This window comes from Muscardinus avellanarius, assembly GCF_963383645.1.
Source record: "Muscardinus avellanarius genome assembly, chromosome: 14".
Lineage (NCBI taxonomy): Eukaryota > Metazoa > Chordata > Mammalia > Rodentia > Gliridae > Muscardinus > Muscardinus avellanarius.
This window is the reverse complement of record NC_137800.1, coordinates 82,483,038-82,501,166: the sequence shown is the minus strand read 5'-3', so window position 1 is coordinate 82,501,166 and position 18,129 is coordinate 82,483,038. Positions and strand designations below refer to the sequence as shown.

General features: G+C 35.9%; 1 protein-coding gene across 1 annotated transcript in view; it reads left to right on the top strand.

Moving 5' to 3' along the window:
- PRP4K (pre-mRNA processing factor kinase PRP4K) overlaps window positions 1–10,134 on the top strand; it is a gene marked incomplete at its 3' end in the record, with an annotated part of 38,420 nt that extends 28,286 nt beyond the window's left edge. Inside the window, exons 8-15 of the mRNA XM_080710882.1 lie at window positions 1,470–1,560; window positions 2,195–2,342; window positions 3,366–3,503; window positions 4,327–4,480; window positions 7,336–7,450; window positions 8,075–8,226; window positions 8,914–9,000; window positions 9,931–10,134. Coding sequence (XP_080567008.1) covers window positions 1,470–1,560; window positions 2,195–2,342; window positions 3,366–3,503; window positions 4,327–4,480; window positions 7,336–7,450; window positions 8,075–8,226; window positions 8,914–9,000; window positions 9,931–10,134 — 1,089 coding nt within the window. The remainder of the gene's footprint in view (window positions 1–1,469; window positions 1,561–2,194; window positions 2,343–3,365; window positions 3,504–4,326; window positions 4,481–7,335; window positions 7,451–8,074; window positions 8,227–8,913; window positions 9,001–9,930) is intronic.
- Window positions 10,135–18,129: the final 7,995 nt, after the last annotated feature.

Below are 18,129 nucleotides of genomic sequence, written 5' to 3'. Positions count from 1 at the left end.
AAAGCCTTTCATCAAATGACTTAAACGCTTAGTTACTTGAGTTGTAGGCAATTGAGAACTTCAGGATTTGGTGCTTAATAGCATTCATTATCAGTGCCTTTTTTTTTTTTTTTTTTGCAGTACTGGGGATTGGAACCTAGAGTTATAGCCCCAGCCCTATTTTTTATTCTTTATTTTGAAACAGTCTTACTGAGTTGCAAGGGGCCTCACTAAGTAGCTGAAGCTGTCCTCAAACCACGATCCTCCTTTCTCAGCCTCCCAAATGCTGGGGATACGCGTGCGCCACCACATTCCACATTGAAAAATCTTAAACTATAAGCACATTTAAAAGTGTGAGACCATTTTTAATATAAATTTTAAAGGATATGAGAAATATGAGAACATGGTAAGTAGTAGGAAGATAAACATAATAGGGAAATAAAAATGGGGTAGAATATATAATAAGACATTGATAACTGGCTCAAGTAGTCTGTGATAATACAGAGACTATAGTGGGAATATTAAACTTGAGTGGGTTTAAGAAAGAATAAGCTTGAATGTTGAACTACTTTCAAGTATTGCCACCATTATTTGCTTCAATGTACCCATATTAGTTGGCTTTCTGTCACTGTGATGGAAATCTGAGATAGTCAACTTATAAAGAGAAAATGTTTATTTTGGCTCATAGTTTTGGAGATTTTAGTCCATGCTCACTTGGCCCAATTGCTTTGGATCTGTGGCAAGGCAGCATATCATGAAAATCTAAACTATAGCAGTATGAAAGGATTGTCTGGGTATCAGAGATATGCAGTAGATTCTTCCCAAGTACTTGATATTTGTATTTATAAATATTTCTCATAGGCTCAGCTGGGGAAACCATTGAATGTCACTACATTACAAGCCTAAATGAAAAGAGCACAGATTTTGTCGGTATGCACAAGACAGTGAAAGAAATTGTGAAGATTGCTAGGCAAGAATTGGACACTGTAAGCCAGACATAAAAGCGCAAGCCTGTAATCCCAATACTAGGGAGGCTTGACAAAGGGGGATTGAAGGTTCAAGGCTCAGCAACTTAGTGAGACTCTGTTTCGAAATTAAAAAGTTCTGAGGGACTAAATTAAATTTGTGTGTGTGGTGCTGGGTTAAATTCCCAGTGCTGCACACAAAAAAAGAGAGAGTGAGAGTTGGAGACTGGTTTTTAACTGAATACCAGTCAGTTTTTAACCCAGTGTGTCTGGCATCAGCTAAAGAAAACCAGATCTGGTTTTGAATTTTTGTGTATAATGACTCAGGTTCACAAGAGCATTTAAAGATACTGTTTTTTTCCTTAGTGTTAATTGTGATTTGAGAGTTTAATAATGTTGTTTTGGCTGTATTTTGTTTACATGATAGTAGTTATTAATTTGGAATGAAATGCTGGCTTGCCCTTTTTGTGGAAGTGGCTTTTATGTCTAGTGGGTAAATAACTCATGTTGCCTCCTTAATTTCAGAGTGCTCGTCTTCGGGCTGCTGGCATTGGAAAAGATTTCAAAGAGAATCCCAACCTGAGAGATAACTGGACTGATGCAGAAGGCTATTATCGTAAGTTCATATTTCTTATTAAATTTATTGTGACGCTTTGTAAAAGCATGCTGCTTGATTTAGTCACCGGCTGGAAAGCTTTGAAAATCACACCACAGTGTCATCACTTAAAAAGTATGGCACAATCCAGCTGTTCCATGAACCTCTGTTATATTCTAGTAAGCAGCTCAGACTGAGGTGAGATAAAGACTTTGTGTATAACCTAAATCTGTTCAGTTATTTTCAGCCATGATATAATCCTTCTGAAGGAGGAAGAGTTACATCTCTTGCTCATCTCAATCTGAAACCAAAAAAATTACATAAAGGGAGCTTTGGGTGCCAGTCATGCAGTATTTGTCATGCAGGACTACAATTGAAAACCCTGCAGTGAGCATGTTTCTTCCATGCTCATGTTAAAATTGTCAGCAGTTGATAGGACGACAGAAACTCTTCTTTTGGTCATCTGAACTGGACATGCAATTTCTAGTCACATTCAGAAAAAATGGCCTGTGGAAGCACGGCTTCGGTTCTCCATTGTGTTTAGGAAACCACAGAGTAGAAATTTGACACAGTTTTTAAGTGATTATACTATGTTTCCTGCTTTATGGTTATATTAGTTATGTTCAGACTTATAATTTTTTAATTTGCTTTTTAGGTGTGAACATAGGTGAAGTCCTAGATAAACGTTACAATGTGTATGGCTACACTGGACAAGGTGTATTCAGTAATGTTGTACGAGCTAGAGATAATGCAAGAGCCAACCAAGAAGTGGCTGTAAAGATCATCAGAAACAATGAGCTCATGTAAGTTCAGAAGACAGAAAGAGTTGATATTTACAAATGAACATATTTTTCAATTTCACTTTTTAAAATGTGGCACAGTCTATATAAAATAAGTATTGCCTTTATAAAGTGACATATATCTTTTTGGCTGGATTTTTAATTTATAAATGTTTGTTACATGTGAACCATGGGCTGGTTGTACTCAATTCATTTCAGTACCTACAGTGTGTGCAGGACAAACGTAGATTCTTCCCTCTGTTGCTTCTCTTCTGCCATCCTTTCTGTGAAGGGATCATGTTGATTAACTATCACTGAACATAGGGTGGCCTATAGAAAGAAAATGGTTTATTAGCAAATGATGGGAATTTTTTTATATCTTGTTTAACTCTTAGGTTTTAACTTAACTAGAATAGGTAATTGCTACATCCACATGTTTTAGTACATAATCTCTACCATGCAGTGAGCTCCTGTTAAAGTCAACTTATTGACTTTGAATTACTGGAGTATTTTTACTGATGTCTTTCGATCGGCCTAGGTTTAGAGAGTTCTTTGTTTTGATGAAGTCCCAAATTCTGTACAGTACACATTCACTTTAAAATGTAATTTATTGACAAACTATAATCAAATTTTCATAAGAAACCTAGTATTAAAACTTAGACATCCATTATGTGTGTGATGCTGGGGATTGAACCCAGAAGAGTTCTGCCTCTGAACTATACCTCTAGACTGATTTAATTGTTTATTTTTATTTTGAAACAGAATCTAGTTAACTTGCTGAGAGCCTTGCTAAGTTGCTCCAGCTGGCTTCAAACTTGCAATCCTCCTGTCTCAGACCCCCAACTACTGGGATTACAGGTTGTGGGCCACTAAACCTATCTATTATTACATTTTTAAAGGAATCAAAACAGTCATCAGCATGATTGCATTTTTTTAAAAATATTATATCAAGACACACATCTCACCTGTGATGCATCAAACTGAGCCTAATAGATAGACTCGGGAATTCTACATGTTTAATTTTGACCTAATTTTTTCTTATGGCAGGCAAAAAACTGGTTTAAAAGAATTAGAGTTCTTGAAAAAACTTAACGATGCTGATCCTGATGACAAATTTCATTGTCTGCGACTCTTCAGGCACTTTTATCACAAGCAGCATCTCTGTCTTGTATTTGAGCCTCTCAGGTAATATCAAAACCTGTACATTAAATTGAAAGTGAACTTCTTCTCTACCAAACTCTAAATGCTACGACAAATTTTCTGACTGTTAGATTAGTATTTTCCATTCAGCTCTGGTTTTTTTTTTTAGTTTTGGGTGGAGAGTTAGCTTCTTGACAATCATTAATATATAAATATTAGTTGACTATATACTGTATGCAAGGCACTAATCTCATGTAGTCTGCAGGTCAGCAGAGTCTTTGAAAATTAAATACTTAAAGAAGACATTAAGCCAGAATGAAAAGATTGGGGTGGTGAAATAGAATACAGTTATATCTTCAACAATATAACTTCATTGTTGGGCTTTCAAATGTAAATCCATTCTTAAATCAAAATAGGCATTTTATCATGTATCTCTTATTATCTTATAATTTGAATATGGTGCTAGAGATTGATCCTAGAGGTACCTAACCACCGAACTACTTCCCAGCCCTTTTGTTTTATTTCATATTTGAGACATGGTCTTGCTAAATTGCACAGGCTGGTCTCAAACTTGCCACCCTCTGCTTCAGATTCCTGAGTTGCTGGGATGATGGGCAAGTGCCAATGTGCTTAGCTCCTTTCGATTTATGTCGGAAGTTGAAATTTAGAGTGAAATTGTATTGTGTACACAGTTTGCTCTGATTTCAGTTCAAAATAATTTTACCAAGCACGGGGGAGACAGATTCCAGAACACAGTATTTTCAAGTTATATTTTGCACTTTATTTTACTTTGTGCTTGGAAATGGTTTGTCTTTACATTTCCATTTTATATTTAATCCCTTTGTTTTTGTTTTTTCTCTCTTAAAAGTATGAATTTACGAGAGGTATTAAAAAAATATGGTAAGGATGTTGGTCTTCATATTAAAGCTGTAAGATCCTATAGTCAGCAATTGTTCCTGGCATTGAAACTTCTTAAAAGATGCAATATTCTACATGCAGATATCAAGCCAGACAATATCCTGGTAAGTCAAACAACCTGGCCACCTTGTGTATCCATCTCCTTATCGGCAATGTGACTATTACTTTATTATTCCAGAAATAACATCTTAAAAGCATAATTCAGTGTATTAATAACTCACTGTGAATTCCTTCACCAATTTGTACCTTTTTGGAAATTGGGCTATGAAATTTTACAGAAAATGGGCCATTGTTCCATTATTTTTAAAGAGAAAATGGGCCATTGTTTCTCCCCCCCCTCCCCTTTCATTGATGGATTCAGAATATGCACAAACCCCCAAGAATATTTTAATGACTTCTGCATAACAACATATAGGTTGCATAATGTTTATATAACATTTTTGACATTTGGAAACATGTTGGTGTGATTAATGCACACACAGCGTTAATGCATGCCTCAGCTCCATTTCTTCACTCTGTACTGTGTGTTCACAGTTTGAGGCATATTCACAACTTGGAATAATTCTAGTCGTCTGCCAGTAAAATGGTTTGCTTTTTTGTTTTCTTTTTTTATGTTTGTCTTATATCAGCTCTCTTACAATGGATGCCTAGGAGAAATCCTTAAGAAAAGCCAAACATGTAAGATATTCCTTACTGGAAACTTTGGAGCTATGACAAAATTAATTATTTTTAAAATTGTGACATCACTAAAGTTTAAGAACTCCTTTAGTTCTTTAGACTTTTCTTTTTTAACATCTTAAAATAATTCCTTCCAGATTATCAAATTAATAATGAGACATTTCGTTTTCATGTTTGGTCTGAATTTACATTTTGTTATATTGTATCATAACTTGAGGTTAAAGCTGCTGTAATTACAGTGATGTAATAGGTGGATTATTCATTTATAAATGAATTGTAGAATTGAACACTTGTGTAGCCACCATGGAGGCTGAAGAATAAGGTATTTGCCACCATCTTAAAGCTCTTGTTTTTGACATCTCATTTTTTTGTTGTTGTTGAATTAATGCTATAACTATAGGTTTTCACATGGATTTTTCATGTTTTTCCTTTTTCCTGAGGAAGAAATAAAATAGACCTAGAGAATATATGGAGCTAATGTTGGGTAATGAAAAGCCAAAGCTTTTAGTCTGTGGTTTCAGCCATCAGTGTAGTAGAATACCACGGTCTTCATAGGAGGATTCAAAGTTATATTGCAAACCAAAGTTCACATGAAGGGATCGCTTAATGGTAGAGCCATTTGTTTAGCCTGCCATGAGGCCCTAGGTTCAGTCTCTAGATCACAAACAATTGTCAAAAGACACAAGTTTGGCTGGGCATGGTGGCACACGCTTGCAATCTCAGCATTTGGGAGGCAGAGACAGGAAGAACGTGGTTCATGAACAGCCTCAGTGAGGCCCTCTTCAACTCAGTAAGACCCTGTTTAAAAATGAATAAAAAATTGGACTGGGATTGTAGCTCGGAAGTAGAATGCCCCTGAGTTCCATCCCAGTACCACACATACACACACACACGTAAGTGTGGATACTTGGGGTGTTTAAGTAAGGTATTTTAGCCAACCAGGACTTCTACCAATAGATTGTACTTTAAAATGGTTCTGGAGTTTTCTCTGGTTATTTCAACTGCATTCTTAAGTAGCCAAATTTAGCTTATACTTAGAGCTTTAGAAGAATTTTTCCATTTTAAGATGTCCTTTTTCTTTATTTACCTGAGGTGAGTGAGAGAGAGAGAGAGAGACAGACAGACAGACAGACAGACAGACAGACAGACAGACTCACTGAGGATTGAACCTAGGGGCTACACCTCCAGCCCTATTTTATTTTTATTGGGAAACAGGGTCTCTTAAGTTGATGAGACTCTCCTTGAACCTGCAATCTCTTGTCTCAGCCTCCCAAGTACTGGGATTACAAGCATGTGCCACCATGCCTGCTAGAGAATGATAATTGATACGGCAGTTTAGAACAATCATTTCTGTTGTAGCTTAATTCTGTGGATATCATTTACAGTGGTCTAATCTATAAAACTGACCAGGCTTCATGATATCCTTTTAGAAAGTCCCTAGAGCTAAAGTGTTATGTTTCTTTGGGGTGGGAATAATAGGCCAAGTTCAAGTCCCAACTCAGAATTTGTGTGTCTCTTTTGAAGGGGGGAAGGGACTCTGGAATATGAATTATCTTCACTTGTTAATCCTGAACATGCTTCTGACTCATGAGTGGCAGCAGTCATGGGAGCAGCTCCAGCCTTTCTCAGCAGATGTCACTGTTACTGTGTATGTGGAAGTATTTAAAGGGAAACGAGAACAAATGACTAATACGGAGTTCATGTTTATCAGTTACGCCACATGTATTTAACATTTTCTTGACTAATACCTTCTTTATATTTTAAGGGACTTAATTTTTTAAAAACATGAAATGATAGCTAAATTTAGGAAAGTCTAGACCAGCTTCAGATATAATGTCTTAAGAAACTTTGAGTTCAGTCTAATCTGAACTATTCATTGCCATTGTAATTTTCATTGGCATTGTAATTTTCTGGCAACTGAAAGATTAAGTCCAATTCCTCTTTTAATGGATGTCTCCATGTTCTTTTAGACTTTACTCAGGTATTTGGAGGATTTCTAGAAGTTGAAATGAAAATTTTCTCTTACTACCCCACTCTTTTTTTAAATGCTGTTTGTTAAATTTGTGTATTTGGTATTATCCTGTGTTTCCTTGCTGAAATTTTTTTTTTTTACTAATTGTAATAAAATATTTGAGGGCTTTTAATTCATAAAATGAATAGAAAAGGGATTTTCAAATCAATGGCTTTTGTTCATAATATTAGGATTAATATGCCTTCTTAAGCCAATTTTTATTTGCCTTAATTTTTCCTGACATAAATTTTCTTGGAAAATGTTTTACAGGTTAATGAATCAAAAACGATTTTAAAGCTTTGTGATTTTGGGTCGGCTTCACATGTTGCAGATAATGACATAACACCTTATCTTGTCAGTAGATTTTATCGTGCTCCTGAGATCAGTAAGTTTCTTATAGTTTTCTTTGACCTGGGCCATAAATGTGGTGGAAACAGTATATTTAATGTCTAAGCACTGTTTTCCATCGCACTTCAGCAGCTGCTCATTCATGAGGAAGGGAACCATAGCAAGTTCATCCTCCTCAGGTGGAATGAAAGTAGTTGTGACAGGAGTCTTGGTCATGTCGAGCAAGAGTAGCCAAACATTTGTGGAATTCCTCGACTTTAGAAGACTGCTCTTGATTATTCAAGGTCTGATTATCATGCTTACGGATTGTACGGGACCTTTGTTTTTTCTCCTTTGCATTGGTTGAGGTTAATTAGTGCCTCCACTAAAGGTGAAATGAAAAAAGAATATGTGTTTTCTTTTGACCCTTCAATTCCTCTCCCACACTCCCATTTTTAAAGGTTATTATATTTAAGAATCTTTGTTATGAATTAGTGGGAAAGAACATGAAATTAATTTGCCAAACTGAGGGATTCAGATTGTGGTTATATTCTCCAGGCTTTGTTAGTCTCTCATTAATGGAAAAAGTTAATAGTAGTCCTTGTAATCCTTATGTGTAAGTTTTACATTTCATACTTGCTTTTGGCAGCACATATACTAAGATCTTGCATTTTGTTTTCAGTTATAGGTAAAAGCTATGACTATGGTATAGATATGTGGTCTGTAGGTTGTACCTTATATGAACTCTATACTGGAAAAATTTTATTCCCTGGCAAAACAAATAACCATATGTTGAAGCTCGCCATGGATCTCAAAGGAAAGATGCCAAATAAGGTAGGACATTAGCATGACCTTATTTTTTCAGGTCTTTAGGTCTAGAGACAAATGGACTATTGACACCAGGATAGCTGTAAAACAGATTTTAGAGGTTGTTAGGTATCTACCATGATTCCTTAGTTCCTTTCTTTTTTCTTTTTTTTTTTTTGGCTAATTAAATTAGTGGTTCTAATCAGCTGAGAGTTGTCAAAAGAGAGAATAGAGAACTTTTTCAGTGACAGAAGAGAAAAGAAATGCAATTTTATTTGGTAGATAGAACAAAAAGGATGTGGATCAGGTTATTTAAAATGTTATTTAGCCTGGCATGGTAGTGTGTGCTTGTAATTCCAGTCCTTGAGGAAGTGAGACAGGAGGAAGGCAAGTTCAGGGACAGCCTTACAACATAACAAGACTCTCAGCAACCTAGTGAGACCCTGTTTTCAAACTAAAAAGTAAAATAGGGCTGAGGGTGTGATTCAGAGGTAGAATTCCCCTGAGTTTAATCCCCAGCACCCCCCCACACATAATGTTATTTAGATTAGCATTGAATATTGTAAGAGGAACTTGATGGTAATGGTTTATTAAAGGTTCTGAGAGCAAGGGACTCTGGAATCAAACTATTTGTCAGAATTATTATTTATTTAAACTTTAGCAGGACCTATTTCATAATAGTTAAAACCTGAGTTTTTCTGTTTTGTTTTATAGATGATCCGGAAAGGTGTATTCAAAGACCAACATTTTGATCAAAATCTCAACTTTATGTACATAGAAGTTGATAAAGTAACAGAGAGGGTAAGTCTGTTTTAAGCATGCTGCATTATTTTATTATTAATGAATTGAGTATTAGGTGGTACATGGAGCTGTGAATATTTTTTAAGTGATATGTACTTTTTTCTGTTGACCAATTTCTGAATAAATGCATTGGTTTTGAAAAAGATGAAGTAATTTTAAAATCTTCCTCCAGTGTGAGTTGGTTGGGTGCTTGGTCATTGTCCGGCCCTCATCACCTCTCCCTTGGACCACTCATTGATTTGGCTTCCCACTCTACTGGTGTACTGTTGCTAAAGTGATATTTCTGGAGCAAAAAATCTGCTTATTATCTTCTCAGTGCTTAAAGCCCTGTTGGCTCCCAGTTACCTATCAGATATTTGAATTCTTCAGAAGGACAAACTAAGTTTTTGATGCTATGCATTCACTGTTCATGATCTGGATTCACAGTGTGAATCTGCTGCCTTCAGCAGATCTCTTCTCTCCACCAGTCCTTACTGGTTCCGACTTCTGAGCTTATTCGGCTCCTCATCTCCTAGGGGGAAATAATTCAAGCCTCAACAATCTGTTCTGTATCAGCTTTTCTAAGACCTCCAGCTTGAAGTAATGGTTTTCCCCCCATTAGATCCTGTGCCACTAACTTTGTGTCAAAGCACTTGTTCTCAGCTTATTTACATGTCTGTTTCTTGCCACTTCATAGTAGGTATAGGATGGTACAGATTAGGCAGTAAGTGCTTATTGTTATTCTTCATTAATTGAAGGGTCTTTTCCATTTAAGTTTTCTAAGATAGAGGATAGGGAATGCCATATAAAAATTTTTAAAGAGCAGTTGATTATTACTTATATAAATATTATGTGTATATTCTTAATATTTTTGATAGACAAAAAACAGACTGGTTTTATATATGTTTAGTAACTTTATTTAGAGATCCCCATTGTAAAAATTATTTTTAGGAGAAAGTTACTGTCATGAGCACCATTAATCCAACTAAGGACCTATTGGCTGACTTGATTGGGTGCCAGCGGCTTCCTGAAGACCAACGTAAAAAAGTACACCAGCTAAAGGACTTGTTGGACCAGATCCTAATGTTGGACCCAGCTAAACGAATTAGCATCAACCAGGCCCTACAGCATGCTTTCATCCAGGAAAAAATTTAAACGAGATAAAGAAACTCCAAGGGTTTGAGTAATTAAATACAAAGACTGAAGAAATTTCACAGCAGTTTATTATTAATGTATATAAACTTATAAATATTTCTCCAGCAAATTTAAGGAAGCATGATATATTTGAATTAACACCAAGGGTGATACTTCTTTTAGAAATGTTAGTTAATCTGTTTTGTGTCTTATGTGAAATTTCACTGTAGAATTGTTTTAATTGCCAAGACTGCACAAAATTACAGTGCTAATGTATATTGTTGCAGTTCACATAAAAGACAAAAGCATCTGTTATAAAATGAGTAGTAATACTGGGTGGTTGATTTGTTTTTAGCAGACTTGGCTTCATTTTGGTCTTCAAATAAAATGGCCAGCATAAATGCTGTTTATATTCACGTTTTCCTAGGTGTGTGTGTGCAGGCCACAGCAGCATGCCCTTGGTGTAGTCAGTGCCGAAAGGGGTCTGTTCCTTCTTGAGCCTGCCTGCAGGGATGGTCTCCTCTTTTAAAGCAGGTTGTGTACAACATTCAGTACACTGAAGGTAAGCTAAACCATCAACATCACTGGTGTTTTAAGATGTTATTTTATTGGAATAATTGACAAATAAGCGATAATAGCTTTGTGGCAGAATTCCCTGCATGTGTGATAACTGATCTTGTTTTATTTTTGTGGCATAGTTACAATTTCTGTTCTGTTCATCACATTTAAAATTTAAAGAGTATGCGCTTGATGGATAGAGCGCCTTCAGTGTACTGTTTCTTATTACTTTACTTTTTTAAAATCAACTTGCTATAGACTTTATATACATTTTGTTAAATACAGTTCCTAGTGACATAGAAACAATGCATAGTTTTCATTTACTAATTATAAATGTTGAGGCCTAATTCTCAAAGTCCTCATATTTAAAGGTTAGGTAGACAACATAATGAATTTTTAACTATTTGTATGTCATTTTGAAAGTGTACTGCTTTATGGTAAAAGTGTTTTTTCATTTGTTCATTGTTTTCATTATTTGTGATCATGTTGTCTTTCAATACAGGCATAAACCTTCCACTCTTGAACAAAGCAGCTGCTTTTTAAAAGCGGTAATTGCTTCTTTACCTTTTCTTTCTTTTGTAAATGAAGCTTTTCTTTAAGAATGTGACTTAAAAAGTGTTGTCTATTGCATAAAACAATTGACACTCACTTACTGTAAAGTGAAGATTGTTCTACTGCATGTGAAGTGGACCATGCAGATTTCTGTATGTTCTCAGTATGCATCACTAGATAATAAAGTCTTTTGTGAACAAGGCATTTGTAGCCATTTTTAAAGCTTTTGTCTTCAGTGCTGGTAAGTCAGGTAAACCATTAATAGTTAAAAACAACCCTTCTTTTTTTCCTAAAGTCTTTAATTGAGAGTATTACTTGTTAAAAGATGTAAATCTAGCCAAAAGTTTATATTTTGTTAGTAATTAGGGTCCCCCCCCCCAAATCCTACAAATATTTTCAGCTTTCAGTGTAGTGAGATTATTCCTGTAGGTTAAGGGGTATAATTCAGGATTTAACTAATGTTTCTGCTATTTTCTCACTTTTCCTTTTGATGGTGCGGAAAGAGAAAAAGGAAAACGGGGCACAGGCCATTCAACGCCTTCTCCAAGGGGTCTGATTTGCTGAGACACCAGCTTCACCTTCTTAACAAGGTTATTTCTGACAGCATGTGTAGATAAACATTTAGCAACAATGTAAAACAAAATCATGTTAATCAGCTTGGTTTTGCAACACAGAGGAATTCATATTTTTTAACATGGTAGAAGAGAATTTTCAAAAGCATATATAATCTTCTCTGTTTGGGGGGTAAATTAATGCTTGTCTCCCTGAGGAATATAGGAAATAATCATTTAGGAATTCAAATAATATTTTTAAATTGTAAATGGGATTTTTTTATTCACCCAGGCACCTAATTACAACAAGCATGCACATTTTGGTGCATTCAAGAATGGATAATCAGAATAGCAGCATTCTCCTGGTGGGTTTTGCTCCATTTAAAGACATGACATGAACTACACAGCCAGGAAGGTGATAGATGATATAATAAGCCAACTTTGAACCTACACCCCGTCTCTTCATGGTTTAGACTTACTAAAATAAACACAAGGTGATTTTCATCTTTGGGTAGAGTGAAGCCTTTTAAATAAGGCATCACAGGTGCAGCTTCTACCTTAATGATATGAAGTTATTTTCCCACCATTACATACTTTATTTTGGTTCTAATATGCTGCATATTCAAGTCTTTTGAAGTTATTTTCACTCAAAATAGTTAATGTTTTGATGCTTCTGGTGATTTTCATGGCTTCGTTTTATGTAATTATTTAATTAAGTTAACTTCCACTATAAGCAGTTCATCTTATGCCTTCAGAACTATTACCTATTCTTTAAAAAAACAAAGTTGCTTGTTACTTGTTCTTTGTGTTTTAGGTGCAGTTCAGTGGAAGATGATGACAGCCAGAAGACATGAGCTAAGGTTTCTGTCCTATAAAAGATTAAAAAAAAAAAAAAAAAAAAAAAAGAATTCTCCATTCAGTTTTTGTCTAATTTTTTAGTTTCCAGCATTATGCTTTGGGTTGCATTAGTGTTTGGTATTTAGACTAGTAGTGCTATTGTGGTGCTCATCTGTAAAGTGCTTGTTTTATCATACTTCAGCCTCTCCCCTCTCAAATAAAAATAGTAGCCAAATTAAATTATATAAAAAAGGCTCTTGGGTGTCAAAATTGAATTCTAAGGATTAGAAAAACAGCAACCAACAAAATAGCATAAACCTAAAAGTAATCTTTAGCTTTAGGCAGATGCAAGAATAGAAATGACAATTTTTAAGAATACTGCTCAGGTCCTTTAATATCTACTCTCCAACTTAATAACTTTGTTTTTAGGAAGTTCGCCAGCCTTGGTCTTAAGCCAAATATTCAGGGACATTTTCAATTTTTCTTAAGGAAAATGGGAAAGGTAATGCTGAAGACTTTTTCTAGTCCCAAATTTTGCATCTCTAGATGTATCTGTTTGAAAGGAACCTTGTAAACTGTCTCATGAACATACATTTTATTTGAAATTGTAATTTTGCTGAGGCACAAATTTGGAAGTAATCATTTAGTGAATGATCCCATGATATTTCTTAATAGCTGTATAGTTTTCAAGTACAATTACCTGATATGAAGTTTTGGCTTGCTTATGCCTTATTTCAAAAATGATTATCAAATGACAGACTTGAAGTTTTGTAGAAGTCTTAAGCATACCTCTCAAATATGTCATAATTCTTTTAGGATGCATTTTAAACACACTGTCTTGGTAGACTATTCTCATAGGTCATCAGAATTGAGGTTTTGAGCGGGGAATATATCTTGTTATAAATAAGGCCCTCCTAATATTTGTATTCAAGCTTGAGTACATATTAAAAAACTCCCTGCTTCTTTGTCCCCAATGGCTATCCCATTTTATTTTACTTGCTTAGCTATTTCTTTTAAAATAATGTAACTTTTACCTTGCCATTGTAACTGCCACTTTTTTCCTAACAAAAATATGTGTTACGGTATGAGGTAGAGGTAGTGAGTGTAATGCTCTTGGTTTTGTTCCAGATTTGCATTTCTCCTATTCTGCTTTGCCTATACATTATCATTATTTGTAAGCAGAGCTCTTACCTGTGTAGGTAGAAATAAAGTCTCTAAAGTAAAGCAAAGGAGTCATATATATTAAAATTAAGGCCAAGCAGTTAGGGAGTGTCTCTTTAAATGTTGGAAATAAAAAGAAGCCCCATAACTTCCCTCCTTTAGCTATAATGACCTCATTAATCATTGAGCTTCATAAGTTATATTTACCAGAATCCTAGCTCCAGAATGTTTTCAACATGAATTTTATTGTTCTCCTACATGGAATGTCCTTATACAAATGTCATGGCAAATTCATTTGTTTTTTACATGTGAATGATGTACACTAAATTGACTTAAATATTTTCCAGTCATTTTGATATATCATCATGGCATCCTTAATTTTTCTTCTCCTTCTGTATATAGGGTAAGGGACTGTTGTGAAGAACCTTTCCATTTAGTGGTCAAGATATGGAAGCTGACCTCTGAAAATGCTCGTTGTGTATCCTAATTGTTCGTGGTGACATTTGATTTGTAACTTGCATTTTAGTAGCCCATGTTCCAAATTGGCTTACTGGAAAACTTAATAAAATATGCTTCTTGGTACTGTATTTCTGCTGGTTTTTCTTTCTTTTTTTTTTTTTTTTCCAAGTTTGACAATTTTTTTTTTAAGTTTTTAACCATCATTTCTTGCCATATGTGTTTTAGCTGCTTCATTAATAATAGATGTGCTATAAAAAGTATTCTGTGCTCAAATATGATTCAGGAATGGTGAGTTAAAGTTAAAAGGGAATCTTAGTTCTCCGAAGACTTTGATATACATTGTCAATCTCAATGGACAGGAAGATACCGAGGGAAATTTTCCAAGCTGTTCAGTAGAATTTGCCCTTTCACAGAAACTATAGCTTGGGAACAGATTATTTAGCATGATTTTATTCACAAACACCAAAACACTTTCAAAGCACTAAGTACAGAACATTAAAAGAGTGTTTATATTCATGTTCCTGTTGCCATATTCCTGCTCTAGTGTGGAGATTCTTCTCCGGGACTTGGGAGGGAGAGACCTGAAAATGAAACACCGAACAGCTGCCTGATGAGCCGCTGACCTGAAATGAAAATACGGACAATTGCCTCTTCTCGTGCAACTGACAAAATTTATTCTTTAAAACCTCTATCTTTATACCCTTCTCCAGTTAGGTTAATCATCAGATGCTAGTAGAAAAGAGTAAACACCAAAGTACAATAGTGGGGTATTAAGTGAAGGACATATAAATCACTAATCATAAGCAAGACAAAAGGAAGACCTGTGGCATTATAGGTCTTGTGATTAAGATTAGCCCCCTGCCCTCACTGGTGGGCCTTAGAGGGCAAATTCCTAGAAAGGACAGGGGTCACACCCAGAGTTTTGGAGGATTCCACCTTTCGTAGAATCTCCTTTAACTCTTTTCGGAACCTTTTGTTCCTCAGGTTTCGTCCATGTCCTCTGTCATCCCCCGTCACTCTAGTTTTCTAATAATGGAAACATGAGTTAGCTCCCTTTTCTATAAACAGTATAAAGGCCCTTGTAATTTTTTCCTTGGGCTAGCAAGGGTTAGGAACTGCATAATTATAGATCTCAAGTGGCCATACGGTCGTCATCATATTGGAACATTTGAGAGGAAGTTTTGTGCAGGGTGTATTGGTTGAGGTGGGAAACCTGAAAGACCTTTCACATATGCTTTCTTTGGTTGATGTAAAAGACTGACTTAACCTCAGTAACATCCAACAAGGAGCTAAGAAAAAGGGAATGATGAGGAGGGAAATGAATTTTTGAGCAAGCTAAGCTCATCTAAATTTTCTTGAGCAGGTTTACTTTATGTAATAGACTTGCAAGTTTTTTCTTTAAAAATAACAGAAGTTAGCCGGGCGTGGTGGCGTACATTTGTAATCCCCTTGCTTGGGAGGCAGAGACAGGAGGATCACGCAGGTTCGAAGCCAGCTGCGTGCGCTGACTTAGGAGACCCTGTTTCCAAATAAAAATGTAAAAATAGGTCTGGGAGTGTAGCTCGGAGGTAGAAGGGCTTCCAGGAACCCCAGTACCACCAAAAAATAAGTAAAAATTAAAAAAATAACAGAAATTAGCCGCACATGGTGTCGCACACTTGTAATCCCAGCATTCGGGAGGCTGAGACCGGAGGATCGCGGTTCACAGACAGCCTCAGCTACTTAGTGAGGCCCTCTGCAACTCACTCAGTGAGACCCAGTTTCAAAATAAAGAATGAAAAATAGGGCAGGGGCTGTAGCTTGGAAGTAAAATGCCCCTGGGTTCCATCCCCAGACCCACACACACAAAAATAAGTTGGCTTTTGACAGGTCTGAAAAATAGCCAAATGTTTTATATTTGTTAATTTCTGTTTTCTCCTCAGTGGTGATTTTTCCTTTTCACTGATTCACACATGCATTGCCTGTATGACACCAGCCTTTCATCCCATCAAATCAGTGGGGTAAACTTGAGATGACTACAGTGTATAATTCCTGCATACTGTTGGCTTCTGGTTGCATTTTAAGGACTCAGTTGAACACATAGAAAAAATTCTAGCAACTATATTTTTACCAGGTCACCTTAAAAATTATTAGTCCCTTTGCCCCACAATTGAAATTGGTGACACTTCTGATGTGTTTAATATTTAATTTTGGACTATAATGGAAAAGCATCTGGTAGGTGTGTCAGTGGCACCTTTTTTTTTAGGTCTAAAGGCAGGTTTGCAGTAAGAAACTTGTCTTTTGTTAGGCACAGTAGTGTACAGTAGTGCATGCCTATAATACCAGCTACTTGGGAGGCTGAGGCAGGAGGATCACAAGTTCAAGGCCAGCCTAGAACTTAACAAGACTCTTAGATAAGAGTCCTGGGAGCCGGGCGAGGTGGCACTTGTGCTTGTAATCCCAGCATTGGGGAGGATTGTGATTCAGGGATTCAGCTACTTAGGCACTCTGTAACTTAGTGAAACCCTGTTTCAAAATAAAGAATAAAAAATAGGGCAGGGGGTGTAGCTCCGAGGTCGAATGGTCCTGGGTTCAGTCCCCCATTACTGCAAGAAAAGAAAAATCCACCTTTAAGAGCCTTGTTTCTACTTTTTTACCAAATACTTCCATACTAGCAGGTAAATTTATAGCCAAGGAAGAAAACTGCCTTCCTTTAACAGAAGGTGTCAAAGTTCAGAATCAGTTTTTCTCCCCACATTCAAAGGAAACCAAGCGGCCCTCCAGGAAAGATAGCTGTTAAGTGTTGCCTCTCGCAGTTTTGGTTTTTGTAGCCAATTTTGAAGTTTTAATCATGCATGTTATTTTTTTAGTGTTTAAGAAAAATAATTTGAATTCAACATTAACTTAAAACCAATGTGCAGTATACCCCCAAAAACCCTTTCCTTTATGTTTTTGGAAGTGTGATCCAAGAGCCACCTATACTAAAAGCTATTTGGGATATTTGTTTATATAGTACATACCTACAGATCTTACTCCAAAATATTGTTTCAGTAAACCAGAAATAGAAGCCAGGAGGACTTTACATTTTGTTTACTTCTTAACAATAAAGTTTGTCAATCATGTAGTCTCCCTTTTGGCCAGTTAATGAGTTAAGCTTCAGGGTTAAGACTTAACAGCAGTGTACAACTTTGAGGAAAGAATTCCAGTAACATGAGATTGCCGCTGTTGTATGGACTATTGTCTTATTCAATTTTTCCTTCAGTGTTGTAAAACAAGTTGAGAGCCGGGTGTGGTGGTGCACATTTGTAATCCCAGTACTTGGAAGGCCGAGACGGGAAGAGCATAGGTTTATAGCCAGCCTTAGCAACTTTGTGAGACCCCGTCTCAAAAGAATAAAGTAGCTGAGGGTATAGCTCAGATTTAAAATGCCCCTGGATTCCATCCCCAACACCACAAAAATAAATAGGTAACAGGTTGAAGTGGAAAAGGGTTATTTTTAATGCTTAAACCTATGGTTGGGCTCAAAAGAGAATTGATTTTACTTTCATGTATATAACAAAGAAGGACCTAAAAAGTGGAAAGTTTCTAAGGTACCAGAGTAGGAAGGACTAAGAAAGCCACTGAGAGATAACTGCAACCCCTTCCTGTCTGTATATTAGAACACAATAACAGCAGCAATGGGTCGGTGATACCATTTATTGATAGATTTTTAATGGAAAACAATTAACAAAAAATAATCCTTAGAATAGACTTATACTAAGTTAAACATTTTTTTTAAACAACACGCAAAAGATTCAAGTACTTCAGTATAGAAACCCTTGTGACTTAAGCCATGACTTTTTCGGGATCTGCTACTTATGACAATCATTTTCTGTGGTTTTTTGTTTCTAATACCTATGTCACAATGCTAAACCATATT